At 36.1% G+C, this 18,568-nt stretch overlaps 2 protein-coding genes across 2 annotated transcripts; one reads left to right on the forward strand and one right to left on the reverse strand.

Annotated features, from left to right (window-relative positions):
• Positions 1-1,951: 1,951 nt before the first annotated feature.
• LOC110099989 lies at positions 1,952-8,045 on the forward strand. The gene is made up of 8 exons (XM_020827340.2): positions 1,952-2,406; positions 2,490-2,950; positions 4,276-4,445; positions 4,930-5,015; positions 5,190-6,681; positions 6,767-6,912; positions 6,984-7,164; positions 7,235-8,045. The coding sequence occupies exons 3-8, from the start codon at positions 4,298-4,300 to the stop codon at positions 7,723-7,725; spliced, it is 2,544 nt and encodes an 847-aa protein (XP_020682999.1). The 5' UTR covers positions 1,952-2,406; positions 2,490-2,950; positions 4,276-4,297; the 3' UTR covers positions 7,726-8,045.
• A 2,119-nt stretch (positions 8,046-10,164) lies between these two features.
• Positions 10,165-18,245, reverse strand: LOC110099982. Its single transcript, XM_020827328.2, has 4 exons — positions 18,104-18,245; positions 16,584-16,644; positions 10,849-10,925; positions 10,165-10,423 (listed from the first exon to the last, which is right to left on the reverse strand). Exons 2-4 carry the CDS (start codon positions 16,632-16,634, stop codon positions 10,165-10,167), a joined length of 387 nt encoding a protein of 128 aa, XP_020682987.1. The 5' UTR covers positions 16,635-16,644; positions 18,104-18,245.
• Positions 18,246-18,568: the final 323 nt, after the last annotated feature.

An 18,568-nucleotide genomic window follows, 5' to 3' on the forward strand; every position in this document is an offset into this window, starting at 1 on the left:
AAAATCCTAGAGCCCCCTCGTCAGAAGACATGATAAATATAAGTCTCGAATTTAAAATCTATTAATTGCTAATCAAAATTTTCAACCAATCAATCAAAATGAGCTAAGTAAATTCTTTTTTTTAAAGAAGCAATATTATAACCATGTGACAAAGGCTTAATTTGAGATAATGTTCTTAATATTTTCTAAAGTAGCTTTTACACAAAAAAATTTTTGTAATAGAAAACTACTTTATAAAGCAGTAAAAAAAGCTATCCCAAACAAAACCAAAATCTGCAACTACATCAATATTAAAACAAGGGATGGTTTATGACAAATTAGTGTTTAATAAATTTAGCTTTAATGTATCTATATTTTAATTAATGGAAAAATAAGTATATATGTCATACTCTTATAAATTTATCTTTTAAAATTAATTCCTTTTTTTAGTAGATAATTTCATTTTTTGTCGAAAAGAAAGAAAAATTATACAATAGGAATAACATCATACAAATATGTCATATAACTAATGAATAATATTGTACTAATAGTAGCCTAGCCTCCATGTTAGTTGAACGTGCCTACAATATATGCATCTAATAATTTGATCAACATAAAGGAGAGGAAGATGAGCACAGAGCATTTAGAGTGTAATAAAATAAATCTAAGTCCTATATAGAGGAATGTGAGGTTTGATGATCAAAAAGTGATGAAGATAGCGATGTGTATCGAATGTTTAATAATAAATCTATGGCTTCATGTTTGGGGGATTGGAAATAAACAACGCAACAAAACAAGCAAGAAAATAAATGCCATTGAAAGTAAAGCACATTAGGATTTAACGTAGGAAAACTTGAAATCGAAAAAAAAAAACCATGAAGATGTACCACACCAAGAAATTCACTGTAAAATTTGGGAGAATTTTGCACAAATCTATCTTCTCTCTTACACCTTTCTCACGCATAAAACAAAAATAAAAGTCATGTATAAACCACTAAGGGACACCACCCCTGAAAAAAAATAAGAAACAAAAACTGTTTAGTCCGCCTCAAAGCACTAAAACACTTTGGTGCTAAGCAGTATGTTGTTTCTCCAAGCAAACTTTGTAACACTCGGTGCTTCAGAACGCAGCGTTGGGGCGCTCGGGTACACAACATCAAACCTCTCGGGTACACAGCACTGGAGCGTTGTACAAAAAAAAAATTTCCGATGCTAAGCATTCGAACCCAAACAATAAGAGAACCCTCTGCTAAGGGACGGCACCCTTGAAAAAAACAAGAAACAGAAACATTTCAGTCCGCCTCGAAGCACTAAAACACTGTGGCACTAAGCACCATGTTGTTTCTCCAAGAAAACTTTGAAACACTTGGGTGCTTCATAATATAGTGCCGTGGAGCTCAAGTACACAGTATCATGCTTCTCGGGTACACAAAACTAGAACGTTGCACAAAAAATGTTTAGATTCAAAGCACTCGAACCCAAACAAGAGAACCTCCCCCCCACCCGGCCAGCAAACCAAAAAAAAAAAAACTGGAGCATGACAAATGGTTAAGTAACAGCACAACCCAATTGATGGGAACAATTAGACTCCACACATACTAATAAAAATTATGTTCAATTATTCATGTATTTTTTTATAAAATTAAATATTTTTCTAAGACCATAAAAATTGATGGATCAAGATTATACAAAAGTTTTGGCAGGTTAACAACTTGTTGATTAAAAGTATAAAATTAAAACTACTTATGTTGTCTAATCTTATTATACAAAGATTTTTAATGCAATCTTTATCAGTCAACCACACGTTCGGTCAATTTTGGAGAAGCATTAATCTAAAGATTTCTTTTTAAAATCAAGCAGCACACAGAAAACGTAGCGAAATTTTTCAAAAAAAAAAAAAACTTGTTTTTTAATCCCTACCCATCCAGCGTGTAGCGAAATGAAATCTAGCATGTTTTTCTTTTGGGAAGGGTATTTTTGTTATGAGAATAAACATAAATTCTATAATATTTAATTGATCAACAGATCAATTCCAGCTTGTCAAAGGAATTCATTTATGGCCTTCCCTCCTTGCATTTCCCTCTCCACTTTCTCTGTGACGTACAAAAGGCAGAAGGCCGAAAGGGAAGAGAAAAGCGGTGAGAAAAAGAACAATCCATTGAAGTTGGTAGCCCTCGACAGAAAAAGGCAATTCCTCGCTGGCCAAATCGACGAAAATCAGGTCTAGAGACAGAAGGAGAAATGGTGGAGATGCCAATTCCTTTTGGTCCATGGAGGACTTTTTTATAATGAGCGACCCACGCATATGCCTTTGATGGATATCCACCGATTTTCTTTCCTCTTACGTTGTATTTGAATGTAAAAGTTTAGCAGGCGAGCGCATGAAGTTGGTGGAAGAGATGTGTCTTCAACTTATTTGATGGTGAAGTGAGTTTTGATTTTTGGAAGGTAATCGCTAAAAAAGATGAGGCTTAAAGGTCGGTTTCACTTAATTTTCCCCTTTTTCTTAGGTTGATATCCGCATTTTGGGAAGAGAAGACGGATCATTTATGAAAGTCCGGTGGATCCGAAAAGAAGAATCATGCATCCAATTGTTTGTTTGTTGCTTATGTTCTGAAATTTGTTCAGGGCTGCCTTTTTGTTTTGTCTAAAAGCTGCATCGATTTGGAATTTCAGTTCCCAGTGCATTGAATCGCTGAAGAAGGAAGCAAATTAAGCCTTCTCTTTATCGCTTTAGATGCACTTGATTAAACTTTATGAGGATGATTCAAGAGAAGCTGTTGTTTGATTAAAGTTCGGAAGAGAATTGTGGGATTCGATCGGAAGCCAAGAAAAATTTTCTGAATCCTTACCACCTTGAAGAATAAAAGCATCTCACAGACCATAGCTTCCCACAAAGTTGTAGAAGAACAGCAAGCACTGATATTGGATCTATCTCATTAGCATCTCCTGTAAAAGGCTTATATTTCAGGTATTTGATTCTTTGAGGTGGAATAGTTTGTGATGTATTTTTAATTCTGCTTTAAGAGGAATCAAAAACCTAAAAAATGAATATATGTTAGATTTGTGAATTATAACTTTCTCTTCGCTCTGTATTGATGTACCGATCTTCAAAGCTAAATAAATAATCAGTACTAATTTTCAACAACTTATTCTGATGCTTCATGATGAAATACTCTGGAAGTGGATACTTTATATTTTTACCGTCTTAGAACACTGCAGTCTTTATCAGTTCAATTAATAGCTAGAGATTCCTTATCATCTTTTTCATGGAAACTGTCTAATAGTGCTAATACTTAAAATGCATTATCAGATAATCTGCCAGAGATTCCTGCTTGCATTATTTTTTATCCACAAAATTTTCAGTGACTAGATTTAGGAGTTCACCTGCATCCAAATGTCAAGGTATTTACATTGAAAGGCCGTGATAAAAAATTACTTACTACTAAGAGAGATTGCGGTAGAATTTAAACTATAGTTATCATATATCTGGACATGAAAATTACCAGCGAATATGAAGAATCTCTCAAGTAAATGACACCTCTCCATGTGAAGGCTTATATGAAAAACGTGAGACTTGTGGAGTCAAATCAGTCAGCACTCTCTGAAACACTAACATGTGAGACCTGTGACTTTGGAAATGCTATCTAGCTGTCTTGCCTTAAAAACTTTTTTTTTTTTTTGGAACGGGTAACCACCCGCTTCCACCCTCAAAAGGATGTTTGATGTCATGTCTAATCCTCGGCCGATCTAGAAGAGACACCCACTCTAAAAATCTCCTAACCCGCACTAGATTGGGCCCCACTTAAGAGGCGTTACAGATCGAGAGGAATCTGGCATGAGTTGGGGGTTCCTAGCCGTACTCGCCCACCAACCAAACTAAGCATTGGTGAGAGCCTGGAAACTTTTGGCGTGCCACAAATTTGTGAGAGTAATGATTTGTATGGAATATGGGTAACTTAAAATATTGAATAAGCATCTCTTTCATTGTTTCGTGACCAACATGGGCAGAACCATTAAGAAGGAGCTTGATGATCTCATGAATGGTGATTATTTATTTTATATCGAAGGACGCAACAAATATAACCAAACAAAGCCATATGAGCAGATGAGCAACTAGAAAAATATGACACTTTGAACATAAAATATGCTTGAACAAGTACAAATCCTGTAAAAACCATTTTGGGGAATCTGCAGAAAAACTTCAATATTCCTATTATTGTGTTCTGTTAATTTGATTTTTGTTTTTACTAGTTTTAGTTGTCCTTTATTGATTTGGAGCTTTCAATTTTCTAGTAGTTGCAGCTTGACGCTAATTATGGCCAAGAAATCTCACAAACGCTCTCCACGATTGAGAAAGGAAAATTCAAGTTGTATGGGAGGTTTCATCAGCATGTTTGATTTTCGTCAAGGGCGTTCTTCTAGGTTGCTATCAGATAAGAAGTGTGGGAGTGCTAGAGATTTAGGTGAGAAACTTCACAATAATCCACCGAAATCATTCCTTTTACATGTTTATTCTCAACTTTTTAAATGGGGGGAGAGATTATTCTATGCGGACACCGGACATAGCTTACCATCCAGAGGCTAATCAGGCGCAGCCACGTTATCCAATACCGAGCAGTATTGAGTAGTACCGAGCCGCGGTACCGACTACGGGGTGACGTGGCGTATTTTCATTGGGCTCTGGACGGCGTTCGGCATCCGCACAGAATAATTTCACGGTTTTGTGACCCTATAAAATGCTTTAGAACTACTCCACGTGGTAGGCTTAAAGGCATTCCGTTAATTACGCTAAATTGCCAATTCAAGCAGCACTGCATTTTCTCACGCAGGCATGGGATTGGCAATGGAGTTTTTTACATTTTATACTGCATTCAAATGTATAAAATACATTCTAGTCATAATACTTTCTTTCACTTGTCATCTTGAGCTGTGTATTATCTTTTACAGGCACTAGTTATCCAAGCAACAAAGATGATCTCCCAGGTAAAAACGAGGAAAATCATGGGGACTCTGAGAATCTGGCCAACTTATCTGTGAGTCCGTAGCAGGCTCGACTATATATATATATATCTTCAATTTTTTTCATGATTGAGTAGAAATGATGTAATCTTTTCAAATGAGCGACAACAATTTCTTTTTCTGTTTACTCTTAAATTCAACTACTGAGAATTTTAACTTTACTGATACCTTGGCCTGTTTGTTTTCAGGATGGTGAAGCTGATGAAACTGACAAGGCTAATTTGGGTGTGACCAGTATTAAAGCGCTCATGGAGGAGGAAATGTCAAGAATGCACTACCCCAGGAAGGAATCTTCTTCCAAAATTGAATGGTTAAAAGCTGAGTTGGAACTCGAAGCCATTTCTGAGAAAAGTCATAATGAGCAATCTAAGAATAGTTTGGTAGGCTCTGATGATCATTCCAATGAATTAAATTTTTCTACGAGATTGACATCCCAACAGTCTGATTATCCAAATGTATCAGAGCTGCTTTCTTCAGACATAGATGTGGCTGCATTCATGGTAGATTACTGCAGCACTAGAGATCAGTATCCTTCCCGAGTAAGCATGGAAGATCTCCAAAAAAGTGAACTAGACAACGAAGATGTGACTATTCTGCAGAAGGCCATTGTTGATATAGCTAAGGCACTTTTACAACAAAAAACTTCCAATTCAAGCAAGCTTGTTGGAAACACAGAGGTCCAGCGAGCAGAGGAATTCAGCAATGCATTAGAGATGCTGAATTCTAACAAGGATTTATTCCTAAAGCTTCTTGGAGAACCAAATTCACCCATCCGCAAGCATATTGAAAACCTCCAGAATGTTCGCATTCCACCTTCGAAACTCGATGAAAATCATTTGTTTAGGGAACTTCCAGGATCAAAGCAGCATCAGAAACAAAGTGGCCACCATCTCTTCAGGAGAAGAGAGAAATTAACAGTAGCAAGCCAATCAAATGAATGCACTGATGCTAAAGTTGTAAATAGAATTGTTATTCTGAAGCCTAGTTTTGTCAAAAATCAAAATCCTTCAAATACAGTTAATACAAAATCTTCTATTCAATCGCATTGTAGCGTTGAAAACAAGGAAGATGGAGAAGAGCTTTCATCCCATTTTTCACTCAAAGAAATTAAAAGGAGATTCAGAAATGCAGTTGGTGGAAGCAGAAAGGAGAGACTCTCAATCGCCATGGATGGCATTCTTCATAAGATTCCATATGGTAAACAGACGAGCAGCAAGAATGAAACTTCTTGTAGAAGAGAGGCCCTTGAAAGCGAAGATCAAAAGAAATCAAATAACAAAGAAATTCAAAACAAAAATGAACTAACATTTTCTACCAAAAGTTTTCGTGAACACAAAAATTTGAACAAGAATGCTGCTCCGCAAATCCTGTACAGAGAAGCTGCCTTCTATGATGAAGCCAGGAAACATCTTTCTGAGTTACTTCAGATGGAAAGTAAAGTTGAAGCATTGCCTGCTATTCAGGTATCAAAATCCTTGGGAAGAATACTCTCTTTTTCAGGATTTAACTACTTTTCCCCAAGGCTAAGCCCGGCAAGAGAAAAAGAACCCGAGTCTCCTCAGGAAAAGACATCAGTACTTCTATGTCACTCTAATCAAAATGTTGATACTAAATATTTCAACTCATCAAGACATAAAGAGAGCTTCCCTACTACTAACAATAGCCAGGAGGCAAAAAATGGTACAACTTGCAATCACAGATTCTGTTCATAGTTTTCGAGTAATTGCTTTTTTATTATGATTTTTAAGTATTAGAATCCATACAGGGAGCATGATAATTACAGAAATTGAAGATTGCATGCAAATTGAAGAAGGTAGCCACGTAGAAGTACAATTTGTATCCATTAGCAATGAAGATGATCTTCCTAGTGAAATTTTCATGGAAGAAGGATCTTCTATGCTACTAGAGCCAGTAAATTATTTACCACTGAAACATCTTTTTCATGTTTCCCACTATGTGTTCGAATAACCTTTTTTTTTTAGGTAAAATTTGAGGAGATGTTTCAACCATCAACCTCCACTGCCTCTAGTTCTTCTGCACTACAAGAACCAAGAGATACAGAATGTGCCATAGATAATACTGGCCGTCCAAGTCCAATTTCAGTTCTTGAACCCCTCTACTATGAAGATGTAAACAGCCCTGCAAGCGTGATAACAGAGCATGGTATGTCATTTGTTGTACTTTTCTATTTGACTTCCATTTTTACAATAATTGAAATCTTCTTCACATGTAGAGATCAATGCTGATAGTAAAACGCAGCCTAGAGAACCTCAAATTGATACTTCTGCAGCAGCTTCAGGCTCCATAGATTCTGAAGTAAACACACTAACATGCATGGAGTTTGATGAAGCTTCATTATTTGATGAACTGGAAATATCATATGGTTTTCTGATAAAAGATCCAAAGTTCCTCTTTGATTCAATCGATGAGGTGGTTACAGAGATCAAGCAAAGGCATTTCAGTTGCTCCCCTTGGGTGTCGCATATATGGCCAAGCATTAGACCGCTACAAAAACAAGAAGATTTCATAAATGAAGCATACAAAAGGATCAACTGGCATTTAGATGTACAGTTTCCAATAACAATGGAGCAGGCTGTAAAGAAAGATTTTCATGGTGGAGCCTGGTTTAATCTTCAGCTTGAAGCTGAAGATGCTGTTGCTGAGATTGGAAATGAGATTCTAGATTATTTGTTTGAAGAAACAGCGCTGGAGTTGTGGGATTGATATGCAATAATGTCAAATACTGAACAAGAGAAGCTACATCCGGTTAGCATATAAATAATTAATCTGAACATTATTAAGTATCAGAATAGCAGTGACTGTAGAGACTGGATTTGCTGGTGGAGTAGAGGATACTCGTCCTGATGATTCTCAGTGTTCAGCATATAAAATGGATGTAGCTTTTGTAGAGTATTTGAATATGATATTCTTTTTTTTTTTCTTTTTTTTATAGATACATGCTGTGGCTCATCATTTGTAGTTTAGAACCTTTTGGTGAGTTATTGGTGATTGTGAAAATGGAAGATGCTTGGAATTCTAAGGTGCAGGACTATCTTTATGTAACTTTTTTTTTTCAGCAAAGGCTGCGTAGACGTTTACTATTAAATTCACTTAATGGTTTAAAAAAAAAAAATCTTCATTATAATGACCTATTTTACCCAAGTTGTACAATAGGAGAAATTATTCTATGCGGACGCCAAACGTCGTCCAGAGATCAACTAGAATGCATCATGTCACCTCCTATTCGGTATCAAGCTCAATACTGTTTGATACTCGACCCACTACTATTGATGTGACGCATTCTGATTGATATCCGGACGATAAATTGCATTTGGCATTCATACAGATTAATTTCTCGTACAACATACTCATCCAAGCCTTGGGCAAATTGAAATGTAAGTTGTCAAATGGAAATAACGAAAAATGTCATTATAGCATTTTGTCTTCTAATTTTCACTAACCCTCCTAAGAAGATCCACAACATCATCTGAATTTAAGCCTGTTAGCAACGGTAGCATGTAGTTATGTCATTCTCTGGCTCTGATATAGACCTTTTAACCTTTCCTCTCTGATTTAGAACATCCTAACGATTTTTTGGTGGGCAACCTTCTAACTATTTATCTTTCACCAAGAAAATTTTATATTTATTTATATAATATTTAAATTTTTAAATCATATAGAAATATTATTAATCTTAATTTTTTTATACTGCAACATGATTGAGACAGTAATAACATAATATATATTACTATAAAAATTAAAATATTATTATATCTATTTGTGATATGTATGTAACCCACTGATCCTGTATTCGATCAGTATGTACAAGAAGTGCGGTAATTTTTTTCCATTGCAAAGGCTAAGGATATAAAATAGAAAAAATAGCTACAAAAAGTACGATAATATATACCAATTTGTATACAATGACTGAACCTGAAACAAACCTTAAACACATGCAATTATATAATGGACCTCTTTTAGTCGAAACGGATCCAAAATTTTTATTGCAATAATATAAATTTGGAATTAACAAAAACAAAAAATTAAGACCATTATTCTATTGATGCTGAAGCTATAATCAATTACTTTTCAGATAAATTTGTCAACAAAAAGTTTAGTTACTCTATCGTAGAAGTTATTTGCAGGACGCATTGGCAAAGCTCCAGCAAGAAGGAAAAGAATGAAGAGCACGAACAATTATTTGGTTCGGTGAACGTACGCTCCTCTACGTTCGGCCACCAACCTTTTAGCGCCACGTAGCACGAAGAAAAGTCGCCGACCCGACCTGCTATTTTTTGGGTTCTAGCGCGTGGGTTTTCTTAATTCCTTGACGAGCCGATCAACATTCCATCACCTTTTGGATATATTTTAAATATCTAGCAAATACCGAGTTGTACCTAGTTTTTTCTAGCAACACCGAGTAAATACCTAGCAATACCGAACAAATCCTGAGCAAATACCGAGTTTTTTCTAGCAATACCTAGCAATACCGAGCAAATCCTTAGCAATACCGAGCAAATCCTGAGCAAATTCTGAGTTGTACCGAGTTTTTTCTAGCAATATCGAGCAAATACCTAGCAATACCGAGCAAATCCGTAGCAATATCGAGCAAATCCGGAGCAAATACCGAGTTGTACCGACTTATACCGAGTTGTAGAAAAACTCGGTACAACTCGGTATTTGTATATTTTTGGTGTTCACAGAGCGGTATTTCTCATTTTTGCAAAGCAATACCGAGCAAATACTGAGCAATACCGAGAAAATCGCGAACATAGCATTCCCGGGTTCCGCTCCGGGTCAAGTCGTCGGGCCGCGCAGTAAAGAGTAAAAGCACGTGGCGACATGTTATTGACGGCCGAACGTACCTCTACGTCAGGTCAGAGGACGTAATAATTGTTCGAAGAGCACATAACGGCTCGCTGGGACTTTTAAGTAATAAAGCGCCACATATGATGCAGGAAGTAAATGAGCAGATTTTTGGTTTTAACATTTTCACGAGTATAAAAAAATAATAAGCACCACATAAAATGAATTAGGCTTCGTTTGGGGCAGCTTTTTTACTGTTTAAAGCTGCTTTTTAGTACACTAAAAAACTGTTTTAAGAAGCAATAAAAAAGTCATCTCAAACGAACCCTTAATCATCTAATTTTAACGAACCCTCAATCATCTAATTTTCTTGGTGTATTGTTGTGGCGGAGCTGCAGGATGTGATCTTTTTTTAGCCAAAGCTTTGATTCTGCTCTCTGGTTCATCATCATCCTCGCTATCACCAAGTCCATTTTCGTCGGCAGGGTTTTCTTTTTCATAATTTTTTGCAGATTTCTTCTTCACAGCATTTAGTTTCCCCTGTAATTTCTTGGCGACTGGATCTGCAGAAGATGCTGTTCTGTCATTTGGCATGATTTTGATTCCTAAACCAACCCTACAAAAATATAAATGAGACGCACACATCAAATAGTAAGGAAGTACAATAGTAAGAAATGTTAGTAAACATAAATAAAGATGAGATGGCTTAATAATGTTCAAGAGAAAAAAAGAACTACAAAGGTAGGAATAAACAGATGTGAAAGGGATTGCAAGAGAATCAAAGAAGGCCATCTCTATTGGGTAACACGAATCAAAGCAAATAATACAAATTAAAATGTTGGAGCTTGGAAAAAACATATCCTTGTGCTTATGTCTAATTTTCTGCATTCTGTTTGCAAGCATTCTAAACACCCTCAAACTATTTTTATAAAGCCAAATGAGCTCATAATTCAAAATCCAGCCCTTAAATTTTTTATTTGTGAATAATTTCTATAAAGATGATGATAATGATCCAACGGTATTCAGGGGCAAGACCCTTACCTTCCAATGCGACCGACAAATTCCGGTACGCTTTGGTCAGTTGCTGATTCGCTCGCTCCATCCATCCACATGTCAGCCTATAAAAAAATGATTGATTTCATAAAGAAAGGCTATCCCATTTTTCAAAACAATACTAAAATTTGAATTTGTAGCTACTTTAACCACTTTTACAAATAACATCAAAGTTTTACAAACGCATGGATATAAACAATCCAAGAAGAAAGGAATTACACTACTTTCAGCAAAAGAAACTATACTAATGTGTATAAGGGACAATTGAATGCATGAAGGAGACGGTTGAAAATGGCACTCTCTTAATGGTAAGTAATGGTATGCTTAATAAAATTATTGAGACAATATAATTTGTAGTGATTGGTTAATCCTTCTGTAACTTTATGTTAGAGAAAGAGTTAGAATTATTCAAGGATATAAATTAATGACTTGAAAGAGGGGGTATGAAAGTTTCTTCATGGAGGGGGTTCAAGCTGTCCACACAAAGAAGCGTACAATTGTTATGAAATCTTACAACCACTCACAGTAACATCTAGGAAAGAAGTAAAGAGAAAGTTTTACAAGATTATAATCAGATTAATACTTTAGTCCACAAAGAAAGCAAAATTTAAATTAGTGATACAGCTCTCCTATTTGGCAGCTGATGCAGCATCTATGTATACCCTTGAAACGCCTTACTTTATACTTGTTAGTTTTTATTTGTGAAAAAGAACTATTTACATTCCATGGAAGTAATCTATTTTGCTTTAGGACAAATTAGATTTGCATAAAAAGGAAATTTATTTCAAGAGATCTACGTTAATTATCGAAACCACAAAAATACAAGGTGTTATGTAAGCTCTAGTATGAATACTGACGTGGCAGTTATTTATGTGTAGATTTCCTTTAAAAATGTAGCATTACTCTTATAATCAAAGAGAAGCTCAAGTGACTGGCAGCAATTTAACTTTTCAGGACAGATTGTTCTATGGAACTGAGAAAAAAAAAAAAAAAGGGTCAATCTAATAACCCAAGACAACTGACGTGTAAACCCTGCATTTTACTTTGCAAGTAAGAGTAAGTGATGCAATCCTAGGAGTTGATAATGAAATCACAAATATCGTTGAATATGAAGAATATCCAGTACTATAATCAATTTATATGAATATGGCACGCCAAAAAATAAGTTCACAAATTAGCATTTGCAAACTTTTCACAGAAGATGGACTTAACATCAAGCCATGCTCTCACTTATAAAAAGATTAAACTAATCAAAATGCAATTGTACAAGGATTCTAAGAAAAAAAATGAAAATAGGAAAATGTGGATAAAAATGGACCATAACTCCAGCATATTTTGATGAACAGATCTAGGCCAATACGGCATGTCAAAAGGAAAAGCATGCCGCAGATGATAGCACAGCATCCACTTGAGGTTTCGTAGAATATTCCATACTTTTAACAGTCAACCTGAATGTTAGATGTGAAATCTCAAAATCTGTTTTTTATGATAAATGGACTTGTTTTCCAATGTTTTTTTTGGCATCAGAAACTAAAAAATATATTTCATCAAAAATCAACTTAAAAAAAAAAAGCCGTCTCTCCCTATTAAGAATGGCTAATCACAAAACCTAATATGATTAACCTTTCATGATTTCTCCTCCTCTAATCATTCAAATCGAGTGCTACAAGGAAATTAACAATATCCCTCAAATATCAACCTAGAAAAACATCTCTCCCTTGTAAGAATGGCTGATCATAAAACCTAATCCGATTGACATGTTATGATTTCTCCTCTATTCATTCACATTGAATGCAACAAGAAATATTAATAATATCCATCACAACTTCTAGCCATGCTATTTTTGAACCATCTCTTTTCCTTCCTAATCCATCCACATAAATTCTATCTACTCGACTTACTGGGGGAATCTTTTGTTTTACAATACATAAGCTCAATCCATTAAAATCTATTTTCCATGTGTTGAACTATCTCAGTGGTTATAGAGCAATGCATTGAAGATCATATGCTTATTGGCTCTCCAAATGGGGTCACATTCAAATCTCATTAGCATTATAGTTTGTGTGCTAATTATAAAGCTTCAATTGCCCACTTGTGTTTAAGCTTTTGAAGAGTAGGTCAGTCAAAGTGGTACTACATCACTGACAACACTCCACTAAAAAATTGATGAGAAGAGAATGTATCTTAAGTGCCCAAACAAGCACTTTGTCAATGATAATTCAAACATTCATTTTGTGAACCTAAATGAGGCCATTATTCAACTTCATTTCCAAGGAAATATCCCACATCACCATTATATGTAAACCACTTTGTTAGACCGATCCATGCTGTGGACCGGCCCAGCCAACCCTAGGTAAAGGGCCGGCCCTGATATACTCCAGGTGGACCAAGGGTCTGCCTATGCTACAGCCGGCCCTTGGGGGGGGGCCACTATTTGAATTTGGAGAAAAAGGAAAGTGCGGCTAGGGCAGAATTTAGGTTTGCAAGTAGGAGGGAATTAGGGTTAAGGTTATCTTGTGTTTGTTGAATTATTTGGTGCTTTGATGTTCTTGGGCTCTAGCGGTGTCTAGAGAGTTAGGAGAGATAGATCCTCCTCTCAAATAGAGGATCAATTATACCTTGTTACTTTTCTTCCGTCTTAATCCAATTATTATGTTGTTTTGCTATTTTTCCTTGATTTGTTGGAAGAATTGTGGAGGGAACTTGCTGAGATTCCAATCTTGATGCGTTTCGCTTGAGATCTACAAGTGTTTCCTATCAAATTGGTATCAGAGCGGTGTCTGGGGCAGTTTGGGCTGATTCCTGCAGCAATTTTTTTTCCATCGAACTGCTGTTTTTGCTGTTTTTGGGATTAAAATTCAGATTTTTTAGTCAAACAAAGATTTGGATATCAATGGCGACCAAGAAGGTTGATGTTTTAGAAGAACGCCTTGAGGGGGAGAGAGCAAAAACAAAGTGACGGCAGAGGAAAGAATTTCTTCCATGGAAGACAAACTTTTGGACCTTCAAGAGATGGTGAAGAAGATATGGGTTGTTCAAAACCAAACGGCGGCATCAGAGGCAAGAGTGCCGGTAGGAAGAAATAAAAACTCTAAAAAATCGTAGAGATGAAAATGATGTGGAGATCTTAGAGGGAGAAGGGAGAAGACCCCACCGAGAACCTTTTCAAAGGGATGAGAGAGGTGGAAGGTATGGGGAGAGGCGTGGATATGTGAAGTAAGAACAAAGGAGTGTTGATTGGGAAAGAAGAGAGGGAGATTACAGCCGGAGATGTGCTGATTTTGAAGGAAAAAAGGAAGAAATCGAAGAAAGGTTTGGGTACGAAAGCGGAAGGGAGGATCTGGATACCCAAGGGGACCCACTTTGGGAAGAGGAAATTATGGAGAAATCAAGGAACATGGGGGAGATCGAAGGTCCGGAAGCTGAAGATGTTCATCTTTGAATGGGAGGATGAATACGGGTGGATCTACAAAGTAGAGAGATATTGTCGTCAATGAATTAATGGAGGAGAGATTGACGGCAGTCGGCCTATGTATGGAAGGGAAGACATTGGCTTGGTATTAATGGAAAGGCATAAGGCAAACCATACGGAGTTGGAGAGAGTTCAAAGAGTGCTTATCGGAACGTTTCCGAACCAACAAAGGAGGGAACTTTTATGAGCAGTTCTTTGCCCTGATATATGAATGCTCAGTGGAAGAATACCATAATAGATTTAAGTACCTGGCAAGGAGACTGGACTAGCTATCTAAGACTGTTCTAGAAGGGAATTTCATGAAGGGGCTCAAAGCAGATATCTGAGTAACAATTCGGGTCATGAGGTCACATGGGGTGAAGCTATGGAGCTAGCTCAACAGGTGGAGGATCAGATGTTCCAGAAGAGCGGAGCAAGAGTTGGCAGTTCAGGTAGCTCATACAGGATGACCATCACTTTCTTAGCACCCAAGGAGCCTACACCGAACAATCTTAGTGAGAACCCAAGGGAGAAGCCTATAGGAGGGGGAAGTGGAGAAAACTTCAAGAAGCGTACGGACAAAAAGCTGCAGGAAAAGAGGGCGAAAAGATTATGTTTCATATGTGATGAGAAGTATACTCCGGGGCGCAAGTGCAGGGACTGAACTCTTCAGGTTCTCACTGTCTGTGATGATGAGGAAGCTGAGGGAGGTGGTAGTGAGACCTGAGTAGAGGAGAACAAATTGCATCTAGACGTGGCAGAGGTCTCCTTGAACTCAGTGGTAGGATTCATCCAGAGTCACAACATAAAAGTGAAGGGAGAAATTGTAGGCAGGGAGGTGGTGGTTTTGAGTGACAGAGGGGCTACCCACAATTTCATCTCCAACTTTTCTATTCATCTTTGGCGGGTGAAGCCGCATGCCAATAATTTATACCAATTAATACACTAGTGCTTCTTTCAACATTGGTTTAAGTCTTTTGATGTACTTTCATTATGACATTTTAAATGCTACTTTATTCATGCTTTGTGCGTGAAAAAAAAAAATTTTAACATTCTTGAAAAACCATTTTATTTTGATAATGTCAATCATGTTGATGATCACTTATAAAGAAGGGTGAGTGAAGCTGAACCATATTATCATATTAAGGCTAATGATATTTTGATCACCGACAACAAATGGCGAGCTAGGTCAAACTCCAAAGCTTCAACGTGATCATCACCATTCTTCGCTTTAAACTTATTAGAAAGCTATGTTGCATGTGTGTGTGGGTTCATATATATATATATATATATATATATATATATATAGAGAGAGAGAGAGAGAGAGAGAGAATCAGATCGATTCCCGCCCTTTCTTCTCATACTTTGACAATTTGCAGCTTGGTGCTGTAGCTATTTACAGCTATAAACTTATAATTTGTATGTATCCTATCTATATATCTTATATATTTTTCAGATTATGACGTGTAGGTGGCTTATTTTCATTTCTGGCATTGTGTTGTGGTTTTAGTATAATATTCTATTAGTAGCTAGACATCTGTTCAGTAAATTTTACAAAGCACCATGCATTTCAAAAATAAAAAAGAGTCCCACTTGCAAATAAGAAAACTGGCGAACCCTAGCCTATTGCCATCTACATGAACAAAAACAATAATACTAAGAACAGATGCAGGCAGTTTTCTTGCAAATTCTTGGAATTTCTTTATTGTATAATTTCGACTTAGAAAGGTATGAGATCATTTTCAGTACTCTTACACATAACTTTTTGCTATTATGGCTATCAAGGTCAAGAAAGAAATTTTGATTAGATGAAACATGGTAAAAGAACATTCTGGCTCTTACCTAAATATAGGGAGGGGTAAAAATATAAATCGCAAGAGATACAAATAATTACAAAACAACCAGAATTTTATATTGCGCTTGGTATAAATTAAACTGAGAGAAGCAAGGTCTATAGCAGGCCAGGTCAAATTTTCCAAATAAAATTATCCATCTTAAGAGATTTTAATTTATTACTATTTACTCTAGCTTCCAAATAGCGAAGCAATAAACACAAAAAGTTATAAGCATATGGGATTGAGCAAGCTGTTTAGGCAAGCAATAGAATAGAGTTCTAACAATGCGAGAACCATTTCCGAGCTAAAAGAAAAAAAGGCAATAATGAAGATCTGAATATTTATCAAAAACTGATAAATCACAGGTAAATTAATCACAAGTTTATACTTATAACTTAAAAATAAATAAATGAACATAATCTCATTGAGTATCTTACCAATTTGGAAGCTTTCTCAAACATCGATTTAGGGTGCATTTGGGATGCCATCCTTGTCAGTCTTGTAAGAAAAAAAAATACAAGATTCAGTTAGCAACTCAAAGAAAATCGCCACTCCTTCATCTAAGATGATATTAAACAATAAGACAAAACAGGATTAACCCTAACCTATGGGACCTCAGAGTATGAAAGGAACCTAACATTTTACCTTTCCTTATTCTAATAATAACCAACAATAGCAATCGCAAGTCACCAAGGAAGAGAGAGGACTCTAATTGGAGGAGGAAAACTAACACTCTGATTAAGAATTAAATGAATAAAATACAGGATTGTGAGAAAGGGGAAAAAAAGGAAAGGAACAAAATCACATTCTCTCCTTTTGAAGGAGAGTTTTAAGAGAGAAGAATAAATGCTACGATGCTCTCAATATAGCCCAAAATAAATCTTCAGTCCATTGGATTTGGAATGATGAAACATGGCATGTACAAGTCATATGTCATCCATTCAGTCCATTGGATTTGGAATGATGAAACATGGCATGTACAAGTCATATGTCATCCATTCAATGGCCTTGGAGACTTCTTTTGGGCTATGGATTGGATAGGAATGCATTTTCTACCAAAAAAAAAAGGCTCTCTCTCTTCTTGACTAAGAGATGAAACAAATAAATGAAGCTAACTGTCATATTTTCTCATGGCATTTATACCCATCTATTGAACAGTGAATTTAATACACACACATGAACATGATGCAAATACAATAAATAAAATGCCCATTCATGATTCACACTTGATCTATTATTTAATCCCATTTTAAGAAGCAATTTTGGAATATATGATTCAACATCCGGGAGAAAAAAAAAACTGATGTGTGAAAGGTATTCTTGAAAATTTGGTTTTGCAGCTTCTCAAAAAAATATTTTTATAGATTTGATCATTTATTAGATGAACAAACTAATTATTTAGATAAATTATACAGAAAAGAAATTATGTCAGCCATCAGGTCTGCCACTAAGAATATATATATATATATATATATGAACTAACCAAAGATACGGCATTTATATTCTTAAAGTGTATATATATCGCACTTAGCTTATCCTATATTAGGTAACCTGCCCCCAAATTCAAGCAGCTAATAAACAGGCCATTCGTCTAAAACCCATTTTTAAAAAACAGTGATGAATAATGGAACCGAAGATATCTTGGTAGCATGATTTAAGGAAAAGTTAACATAAATCCTACCAAAACGTTAAAAACGCAAACGTGAATCCTACAGAATTTTAAATCCATTTTCTCCCTCGTTTTACCTTGAGGGGCCGTATGGCAACAGGGTTTATGCAAGATTTGGGCAGGATTTACGCTAAATCCTGCCAAACGGGATTTGAGCGCCCCGTAAATCTCACGGCATTAAATCCTCCGTTTCCCTCCTTATGCCTTAAATACCGGGTTTACTAAATCCTGTAGCTCGGCGGATTTACGGGATTAGGCCGAAGAAGCGCGCGAAAGAGAGAAAGTTACCTTCACAGCGAGCGAGCTCCCATCGTTGCTTCCGATCAAAATGTCCTAACTTCCGATCCGACAGGAATCGTCGAAGGAGCGAAATCGAACAGCGAAGGAGGAGCCGAAGAAGCGACCCTTGCAATAGTCTTAGCTGGTGCGAAGCAACGGGGCCGAACAAAAAACAACCAAATAGAGAACATGAAACGTTAACCCTAGACGCCTCTAAGTTATTATTAATTAACTTAATTAATATAATTTAAAATATTAATAATTAAATAATTAGTAGCCTAATTAGTGCACAAACTAATTAATTAGTTTAACTTAAATAAATAGTTAGTAGTATAATTAGTAATTAAAATTAATATAATTAACTTACTCAATATAATACAAAGTAAATAAATATTATTAAATATAGAATTAATTAAGTTAATTGAAAATTCAGCCTATTAAGGCGGCAACTATATTCACACACACACAGATATA

This window comes from Dendrobium catenatum, unplaced genomic scaffold (assembly GCF_001605985.2).
Source record: "Dendrobium catenatum unplaced genomic scaffold, ASM160598v2 fragScaff_scaffold_1595, whole genome shotgun sequence".
Classification (NCBI taxonomy): domain Eukaryota; kingdom Viridiplantae; phylum Streptophyta; class Magnoliopsida; order Asparagales; family Orchidaceae; genus Dendrobium; species Dendrobium catenatum.

Bases quoted from the DNA above. Each gene is read 5' to 3' on its own strand.
- LOC110099989 (XM_020827340.2), top strand. From the start codon at position 4,298: ATGGCCAAGAAATCTCACAAACGCTCTCCACGATTGAGAAAGGAAAAT. The intron at 5,016-5,189 runs GTGAGTCCGTAG...GTTTGTTTTCAG, and splicing joins AGAATCTGGCCAACTTATCT to GATGGTGAAGCTGATGAAAC. The intron at 6,682-6,766 runs GTACAACTTGCA...GAATCCATACAG, and splicing joins TAGCCAGGAGGCAAAAAATG to GGAGCATGATAATTACAGAA.
- LOC110099982 (XM_020827328.2), bottom strand. From the start codon at position 16,634: ATGGCATCCCAAATGCACCCTAAATCGATGTTTGAGAAAGCTTCCAAA. The intron at 10,926-16,583 runs GTAAGATACTCA...ATTTTTTTATAG, and splicing joins TTGAGAAAGCTTCCAAATTG to GCTGACATGTGGATGGATGG. The intron at 10,424-10,848 runs GTAAGGGTCTTG...ATATTTTTGTAG, and splicing joins TTTGTCGGTCGCATTGGAAG to GGTTGGTTTAGGAATCAAAA.